Raw genomic sequence first — 10,480 nt, 5'->3', positions numbered from 1 at the left:
TTCATTGCTTTCACTGTAATTTATTTTTTTTATTATTTAGGGAGCATTATAAATAGTTATGTTTTTAAAAGAAAAAACTACTATTGTTATAAATAACACATTCAGTTGAACTAAACTATGCATGCCTATTTAAATATATTTACACATGGTTTATGTATATCGTATATATACAAATATATTAATCATACCTTCGGTGTATAGGACGCAAGCAGATTTTGACATCAAATTTTGGGGTAAAAAAAATGCGTCTTATACACCGAAAATTACGGTAACTAAAATAAAATCCAGACATCCCATTTCAACAACTTTATTTCACTTATTTTACATGTTTGGTTAGTCTCTGTTTATGACTGGGACAAGCTTGAAATCCACTGGGACAAGCTTGGAATCTGGGTTTTGGTATAAGCTGCGCAATATGCGATTTTATATAAGTATCTCGAAGCTTAAGATAACTGTGCTTATCTGAAAGTTCCTAGAAGACAAAGCAGCAAACGCTTGGCCTGTTCATTGCACATCTAGCGAAAAACTGTCTACTAATGCCATGCAGGGAGGGGTATTGTTCTTGTCTGCAAACAGTAAAATTCAATCCAGACTTTAGAGCTACAACGCGTACCATTTTATGCTTCAGAGCTTATCTACCACTTCTTCTCAAAACACAGTCCCAACCACCTGTATTTATTCAGAGAAATGATATAACATACCGGTAATATTACTCTTATGCTATGACACATCGGTAATATTACTTCTGGCATGTTGGTCACAGCTCATATTACCAACAGCATTAGCTAAGCCTCGAAAAACACCAATCCTGTTAAAACGATGAGAAGAAAAACGTTCGCATAGATCATCCCTGTATCACCCATATTCTCTTTGTATAGCGTAAAAGCCATAGCACATCTTAAAATCTACACCACAAACTATGCTCGCGTTGTTTTTGAAATTGAAACACTAATAAACATATAAACATTTACTACTAACACATAAACATTAAATAGTGACATAGCGTATGTCTTTTGGAAAAGTTGCTGTGTTTACTACAGTGTGTCCGAAAAGTCGGAAACCATAAGTGATTTGCATCTTTTCTTAATTTCGGATACGTGACCGATTATGGCGCTGTCAAAGCATGAGAAAGCCGAGTTTGTTTGTTTGTTTGTCTGCTTGTTATGAATTTCGCGCAAAGCTACAGGAGGGCTATCTGCGCCCCCGCCGCCCCTAATTTAGCAGTTTAAGACTAGAGAGAAGGCAGCTAGTCATCACCACCCACCGCCAACTCTTGGGCTACTCTTTTACCAACGAATAGTGGGATTGACCGTCACATTATAACGCTCCCACGGCTGAAAGGGCGAGGATGTTTGGTGTGACGCGGATTCGAACCCTCGGCCCGCCAATTGCGAGTCGAGCGCCCTAACCACCTGACCATGCCGGGCATGAAAGCCGAGTTAATCCTGCTGTTAATTCAAACGTGTTTCGAATTACAATGACAGCATGTGGAACACATTCTGTAAAATTTGTTGAAGTGCCTATGGTTCCAGAGTTTTTGGAGACCCTGTATTGTGTTAGTGGTATTAAGATTTTCGAATCATAGACGGCAGGATATGTTTCGTTTGCAGCTTTTTAATATTGCAGTTAATATACGATATTTACAGTACAGTGAGAGCAGAGTTTCTTCCGCCAGGCAAGACGAGAAGAAAACCAAGCTTTCAGTAAATATTTTCGAAATAAATGTACAGTGATGTGTAAAATGGCTATTTAAAACATAATATGTACACACTGCACTAAACATTTCCATTTTTTTTTCTTTTTTTTTCTCTCCCGTTTTACTGTCAGTGCTGCTTCTAATCTTAGCAGATAATATTCTCATGTATTCATACATAATACGCATAGTTGTGTATGCTCACACCTCTAGTTAATAGTTCGAAAATTGCGCAATACATATATTCAGCTACAAATTTCAGTTTTACTATGATTTTAAAATCGTATAACACTAATAACATAATAATAAACATACCATATTTTCTAAAAGAAATATGCTATGTGACTATATATGTTTTTCATTCTATTTGCTACAGACTATTTTCCATCTCATGGAATATTCTCTCTCTCTTCATGGTATGTGGTGATGACTAGCTGCCTTCCCTCTAGTCTTACACTGCTAAATTAGGGACGGCTAGCGCAGATAGCCCTCGTGTAACTTTGCGCGAAATTAAAAAAAACAAACAAAAATCATGGTATGTGAATATACATTTGTTTTTTCTGCCAACTACCACTGATTTCCAATTCTTTCCAAACTTATAGGTGAATCTTATGCTACGATCCCAGTAACTTTCAGTACGGCATTTCACTGCATTTTCAGTCTAGTGATTACTGTCCAGTTTAATGGTAATAATACTTTTATTTTTCTATTTGGTAACTCTCAGTATAAGTATTGGTACATCATTTTAGTTATATGTACAAACCAATAAGTTCTATATTGTTCATCTATCTCTCTATATAAATATCTTACCAAAGAACTAGAGGTACTATCACGTTTTCTACTTATTTATTGTTCAGTAATTATTATTGTTAGTTAGTATTTCGACGTGCTTTTAGAATTTAACAATTCAATTGATGTACAAATATTCCTGTACTGAAAGAATAGGGTATTAAAGTGCTTACCATATCTGTTGGCAAACCGTACTGATTAGCAAATAACAGGACAGTTGTGCCAGGTGGAATAACCCCATACAGAAGGCTGAAGTCCTGAAAAATTATAGAATTGTTGCCTTCATCCACTGTCAATTTAACGAGGGCATGATTGATAAAAGGAGACGCTATCCTATAAAAAGCGAAAGAATGAAAATTGAAACTATCAAAAATAAATAAAACTCCATTGGGTCACTGGCCCAAATATATAAATGTGAAAGCGAAATTAAATAATTATTATTTGAAATATTATAAAACTAGCAATCAAAGCTTACGAGTAGTTAAACTGTGCACTTGATAACAAAAAATAGTATACATGGTTAACTTACATTTTTACGATAAAAAGCATTCCAGGTAGGAATAAACTTTCACCGCGAAGTAAGACTAATTTTCCGACCATAGATATTCCTAGGAGAAATAGCACTGATCCAGCAAATGTGGAAGCTAGAACCTGATGATGAGAGAATCCAGTAAAAGACTTAAAGAAGATAAGTAAAATAGCATTCTTTGTTTAACTAATATATAAATATAACAAATAATCAATTTAGTTTAATTTAACTAAAAGATATTATTAACCTAACGATCACAACTGAAACTTTGTATGATAACACAATTAAGTACAAGTTTCACGTGGCAGTTACTGTTTTATGTTTTACAAGCTTACTAAAACTTAAAATACATCATGTTACCAGGTTCAGTAAAATAAGACAGATTTTATCTACTTTTCTGCCTTCTCCCTATATGAGCTTTCATAACAAAACCTAACGTGTCTGTTACACTGTACATAGCTAAACATAACGCGTCTGTTAGACGATATATAGCTAAACATAATGTGTATGTTAGACGGTACGTAGCTAAACATAACGTATCTGTTACACTGTAGATAGTTAAACATAACATGCCTTTCACGGAACTATTATGATATTGTTAGGGTGATTATAAGAAAAGTAGCCTTATGTAAAATTTAAACTTTTGTTTCTACGTAGCTTGTTCAACTTATTCTGAACAGATTTTCAGTAACCTGTTGCCTAAATTTTGCGGTTTATTCATGTAGATCCGAAGGTTCCACTCCTAAAAGGAAATTAATTATTGTATTTATTCAAAACACTGTAATTTAAAACACATATTTAGCAAGAAGCAATATATATAAAGATACCTGTTGTGTTTGTTTGTTTGTAATTAATCACGAACCTAAACAATGGGCTCTCTGTACTCTGCCCACCAAGGGTACCGAAACCCGGTTTCTAGCGTTGTAAGTCTGCAGGCATACCGGTGTGTTACCTGTTGTGTATGTAATGATTCGAAAAATTAGATGTATTAAACTCAGGCAATACTGATGCTGCTATAGAAGCATTTGAGGCATTTTACGCTATTTTCAAATGCCTCCAGGACTAAGAAATATAATTTTATAAAAATTATGAGACACATGCAATACAAAGAAAAGCTGTGCGTATTTAACGAATGCATAAGAGAAGTTACATAATGACACTTGACCAATAAAGAAAATGCATATGTCAAGTATAAACTAAGATACATCCCAGGTGGTATTGAGGACCAACTGTTTATGTTATTGACATAAAACAGACGTAACTGTAGCAAAGAGAAAGCTATGAGAAATTGTATGTTAAATTCACTCTAAAAGGATTAAGAGAGGAAATCAAAGACTCTTAGCGGAACTTTGATCTGAAGAAAACGAGGAGAAATACATGCAAACAAGCTGCTGATTTACCTGGATTTTAAATATATCTACTGATAACTGGATTTAAATTGCACTCCAAACGACTGGCCTACATGGCGTCTCGTTACCTATGCAGTTAGTGGGATATTTATAGTAAAGTGAACTTTCTGATACTATACATCATAGACATGTTTCTGAAATATCTTTGTATACTGACACACACACACACACGGACTCAATTAACAAAAGACGAACAATACTTAGAACACACTTGTGTTATACACTAGGTTGTGTAGTTCTGCTTACTTTTAGAATGACATAAATTATGTCAGGCAGCCTGGATTGGAAAGAAAAGTTAGCGATGATACCCAAAACGGTAGCTATGATTACAGGATTTTTAATGATTCCAAGAGCAACGATCCAACTAAGTTTAAATACATGCTTGGCATGTTGAAGAAAGGTTGAGGACTGAATGCCTTGGGTTGTCTTCTCCTTTTTATCATCATCAGCAGCTAAAGCCTCCTGTTTGTTATACTGGCGAATCTTTTCGACTTCCATAAGAATGAAACTGACTGGATTCAGGAGAGCCAAAGTCAAAGGTGTCAGCAGATACATATAACGAGGAAACAGCGGTTGTGTGGTGGCGTAAAGAGCTGATACTGCGAAAAATAAAATCAAACATGAATATTAATTTCTAAAAGCAAAATACAAAATATATATAATCGAAAACTAAATCACAAAATTTATTATTATTCATTGTAAAGGAACATTTCAATTTAGATGTGTAAAATGAAACCTAATGTTATAGTTAGCAAAGAAAAAACTAGATTCGTTTAAAATAATGCATTTTATAAGTTGGGTGATATGCAGAAACGATAGTGACAATGAAAGAACAATAAATAATATTTAAAATTTTCATAATGAATAACAAGAACGGACCAATAAAATTTAAGCTAATTACCACCGTAACGAGGTAATTTCAACACATTTTCAAAAGCTACTGAAAAAAATAATAGCGCTATAAGAAAGCCATCTGATTACCATAATAAACGTTCTAAAATATCTTGATATTTTGGAAAGAGCTCACCTTGTTCACATAAGTTTTCATTGATATAGAATGATTGGAAACTAAACGGCAGAAAACTCGTAGTTACTACTTCAAGGAGCTCTTTTTTAAAGGATTCATTACAATATTAAAATACAGCATATAAATAGTAATATGGTTTTAGAGATGCATTGCTATGGTCCATACATGCGACATAAAAGTGTATTTCGGTAAAAGAAGACACCACCAACAAAGAATTGTAAATCAAAATAAACAACATGGCATAAAAAGTTAAACACATTGTGCTCACTGGAGTGAAGCAACCGACGAATTTCGCAAATTATCGTTTGCTTGAGGAGAGGTAGAAATTTAGTAAGTTCATTCTTCCACACTTTAACTCGAACTGTACTTCAGAATGAGTTTATATTTGACATTCAACACCATTACTGGTGTATTAGCACTAATAATTATTATTTAACATAATAAGTCATTCACTACTTTAGAAATCATATACTCCTAGTATGTTTTCTTAAAGCACAATACTGCACAATAAACTATTTGTTCTGTTTCCACCGAAGGGATCGAACGCCAATCTTTAGTGTTGTAAGTCGTAAAGCTCACCGCTGAGACACCGAGAGACCTTTTATTAAACATAATTATATTTAGTTGTGCCATTAACATTATAATTCCGTTGTAATACCTTTAAAGGTAGGGTATCGTCTTAGAAAAAATTATCTGCCATCACCTCATTCATGTGGCAGACTGCCCTCCTCGTGATTTTTAACAATGTCTAAAACTCTTATGAAACACAAGTATTTTTATTTTAATGATCAAACAGTTAAGGTTGAAACTGATTTCAGAAAACGTTATATAGCATGTTCTGTACCCTAGGACAGACAGCACTGTCCCTTTAAAACTGAATATATATTGTTGTGGGTATTTATAGAAATTTCAAACAAAGCAGCTCTGTTGAATTTAAACCGAACGTGGCCCAGTGGTTAGTGTGATGGATAGTGTATCCAAGATTCCGTGGCTCACATCCAGTTACCTTAAAAAGATGCGCTTTGCACTTTAGGTGCATAAAAAAGCTGGTGGCATTGACAAGCTGCCTTCCCTCTAGTCTATCACGCCAAAACTGGTGACAACTAGGACATCTTGTATGTTTTCGCGAAAATTAAGACTGTTAGTATAGAAAAAGTCAATATCAAAATTAGCACAATAAACATTGCTATCAAATTAAACATTTTGTACTTCCTCAGAAAATTCAAAACTGTTTTTCAAAGTATACTTATTAATAACATACTTCTTCGGGAAATCAGCAATAATACCGTGAAATCATTATTGTAGGTTCCAATACTTGAAACAATAGGCCTTAATGGAAATCCTTCTTTATCCATATTAGAAAGCCCAAAGGAAATCTTGGGATGACTCCCTGATGATATTGTTTTCGAGTGTTGTACTTTAGTTAACACATTACCTATCTTTAGTTTCATTGGATAATTGCACAGTTTTGTTTCTCTACTATCAGTAAGATCTTGATCAAGCCTTGCAAATTTAGTTGAATCACTCTGAATATGATTCCTTTACTTAGGTATTTCGTTTTATCAAGAATAACTATATTATAACCTTTATCTGATTTATTAATAATTGTGTTGTAAAGTTCACTAAGTTTTTTAATGCTAACAATTCTTCCTTACTTATATTTAAAAGTTGATAGACCGAACTCTAGTTAGTAAAAGAAGTTAAAGTATTCCATTAACTTGTGTTATTACTGAAAGATTGTCTAGATTTAGATTGTCAGAATGTCAAAAAATAATCTTCAAATTTTAATTTACTAGGTATGCTAAATTTTAAACTAACAGCTAATACTTCTTTTCAATCATTAAGATATAACTGAACAAATAAAAGTTATAGCACCCAGTTGTTCCATAGCTGAGTTTTAACTTGATATCGTCTTAAGTGAGTTAATTTATTTTAAAATATTTTTCTACATTATACAAAAGTGTTGTTGTATTTATACAAATTTTGTTATTTTAATAAACTACCGAGTTAAAGATTTAAACAATAGGTTCTTTTTTAGTTTAATTTCAAAGCTCAACAGTTGTTTTTAAACTTTATAATACTTTTTGGAGTGATGACATTAAGTAATAGACATTTTAAAAAAATTGATAATAAATTTAATTTTTTTATATTTGTTAAGCAAGTCTATATGCAACTTTTTGTTGCATATAGTTTTGTAATATTTAGGATGTAGTTCTTTTGCAATCCTAAACTGTAGAACAATATTACTTTATATTAATGTTAGCAATGAATTTCAAAAAGACCCAAAACTCGAGCGCTTTCGAGTAGTTGACTATTCTTCTTCAGGATAATAAAGGGCATTTTTTAAATATTGGTGAATATATTTCAGTCTTTTTTTCATTCAGTTTTCTAAGTAGTTTCAAAGCTTTGCTAGGATTGAGATTGGGCAGCTGTGTTGGAATAAACGTTTAGTTTGAGAAGAATGGAAGATTTTGCTATGGGACGAGGAGAAAGTTAAGGTCAATTAGGTTTAGAAAGTCATCAGATTTAATACTTAGCAGAATGTTGCTTGGAATAAAATGGATATCGTTGGAAAGGTTTTGTTTAAGGTGTGCAGAAGATTCTGCGTTTGGAAGGAGAAAGTTTCGGAGATTGTGAAATTTGGTAGGTCGTCAGGCTTAGGACTTGATAGAAGGTTAAAAGGAATAAAAGTGGAAGTTTTAACTTATGCATAAGTACAGCATTTCGAATAGTTCCAGGAGAAGTAGTGATAGAAATTTGGTTTGGGTTGAAAGGTTGTGAATAAGACAGGATTCTTGAATTGGGTGTCAGGTTTAGGGCTTAGGGAAAGAATACAAGAAACAGGGGTGGAAGATATAATTTCCGCATAAGTACAGCATTTAGGAGAATAGTCAAATTTAGTTCCAGAAGAGCAGTGATGGTGTTTGAAAAATGCAGTAGAAGAGTGCCATACAGATGTATGTTCTTTGGGTTGATACATTTTTAATGAAACACGCTTTTTGGATTGGATATGAGGAATAGAAGAGGTTGGAAGAGATTTAGGACTATGGGCTTTTGGTTAGTTTACGCTTGAGTATTCAGTATTAGTTTATAGACAAGGGAGAATATAGTTAGTAATAAAGAAACGTAAATTACAGGATAGGGAACTGATTCCTTTGAAAGAAAAATGTAAACCGTTCTTTGCTAAGAAATGTATCCTGGTTACAGATTCAAAATTAGTGTTGTAAAGGAAAGATAAGCGTGGGTTATGTGCGATTTAATAGCACAGATTTGTTGTATTACAAGCAGATCAGTATGTCTATTGACGTCACGGTAAATAACGCTAAAAGAAACAAGTACGAAAGTCAGTAGAGTGAGTCAAAAAATGTAATAGTAAACTTTCAAGTAAGTCGTTAAAACAATCATAAGCCGTCGTTGCGTTCCGTTTTAGGTCCTTAGTTCCTATGTGAAGAATTAGACTTTTCACAGTCCGTGGCGGTAAAGCTACAGCGTCTAAAAGATCAAGTTAGGTGGCTCCACGAACGGATTTATTTAGAATATGTTGGTTGTTAATGTAAGTAAGGTGTTGATGGAGGTATTTAATAACAGAATATTGAAAAATGGCAATGTAAGGTGAAAGAAGAGGTAACTTCAGGAGAATAAAGAAAAAGAATAGTGAAGTATTCGAAAGTGCTCGAGTTTTTGGTCTTTTTTGTAATTTAGTGCACCTTTTATATGTGATCCTGTATTTCAACTCTTCTGTCAAAGTTACTAATGTTAGCGATAGACCCATTCTTTAGAAATTTCAAGAAAATCACTAATTCAATACCATAAAGGCTATTAACTACATATTGTGATGTGAACACCATAATGAAATCTATTAGTACTATACCTTATATGTTAAACTAGTACCAGAAACCATAGCTTATTTATAATAATTAAATAACCCCTTATTGAAAAATCCCACTCAACTGATATTTAGATGTATAATTTAAAGTGAGACAGGGATGTCAAATGGTATGTCTCCGCCTACTAGAATCAGTGCTTCCGCTTGTAGGGCAAATATTTAGGTGTAGTGTTATATTTAATAGGGTGAAACTCAGTTTTATGTCTGAAAACATGAGATATGTTTTAAATAACAGCAGATTCACTTTTATTATAAGGTGCGGGGCTGTGCGATAATTATAAAAGTATCACAAAAATCTGCAGACAGCTCACAGCTTAAAGCCACCAATAAAAGTAAAGACAGCGTTCAAATACCGAACATTTATAGATTTATTATACCAAATGGGTATTAAGATCATTACTTTCATTATACTGATTATTAATGTCTAAGGTAAATTGTAGGGTAACTCGTGTAACGAATTTGTTATTATATATTTATTTTAATATCGACGTTATTTAGATTAAGTTTATATTTAAAAACATGCATAGCTAGTAGTGCTAACTATGTATTGCGAAACTCCCGCCTATTCTCAAAATTGTAGAAGATTCTCGAGAGTAAGAATCAACAATATATGTATATACATAAACGCTTTAACTTGTATTGTTACGTAATCTGAATTTTCTAGGAAATCTTTCCACGTCTATAAATAAAATAAACGCGACGCACCAAAAGAGAGTGTCTATTATTAGTTCATATAGTCAGTGTGCTATAAAACTTCGGAAGCTATAACTGTGATTGTTATAACGCTTATCAATCGGAAAACTTCATATATTTGACTAGGAATATTTACAAAGTTCAAACATTACAAATTATTTAACTTCAGTGGATTCTCATCGGACATCAGTATTTTTACGAAAACATTATATAAATTCATCGTGGAGAGCTCAGCGTGTGTGGCCGGTAAATAACCTAACGTCATCAGTGGAAACTCAATTTCTAATAGGCGTATGATCAGCGAGAGCTACAGGGCTAGCTCCCTACTAAGTGAACTGTACCTATATCAACTCGTTCATCGTGAACCCTCGATAAGATATCAAGGAAGTTCCAGACTAGAAAGAAGACTTTATATTGCGTGTAAGTTTGTGAAACTATTGTTTATAAGTCATTG

The 10,480-nt window shown here is 33.3% G+C and overlaps 1 protein-coding gene across 1 annotated transcript in view; it reads right to left on the bottom strand.

Moving 5' to 3' along the window:
• Nucleotides 1-10,480, bottom strand: part of LOC111085089 (integral membrane protein GPR155-like) — a 72,630-nt gene that overhangs the window by 56,226 nt on the left and 5,924 nt on the right. Inside the window, exons 3-4 of the mRNA XM_022382244.1 lie at nucleotides 4,751-5,019; nucleotides 2,656-2,739 (exon numbers count right to left, since the gene is read on the bottom strand). Coding sequence (XP_022237952.1) covers nucleotides 2,656-2,739; nucleotides 4,751-5,019 — 353 coding nt within the window. The remainder of the gene's footprint in view (nucleotides 1-2,655; nucleotides 2,740-4,750; nucleotides 5,020-10,480) is intronic.

This window comes from Limulus polyphemus, unplaced genomic scaffold, assembly GCF_000517525.1.
Source record: "Limulus polyphemus unplaced genomic scaffold, Limulus_polyphemus-2.1.2 Scaffold233, whole genome shotgun sequence".
Classification (NCBI taxonomy): domain Eukaryota; kingdom Metazoa; phylum Arthropoda; class Merostomata; order Xiphosura; family Limulidae; genus Limulus; species Limulus polyphemus.
The sequence above is the reverse complement of the archived record's forward strand: the minus strand, read 5'-3'. Positions and strand labels throughout refer to the sequence as shown.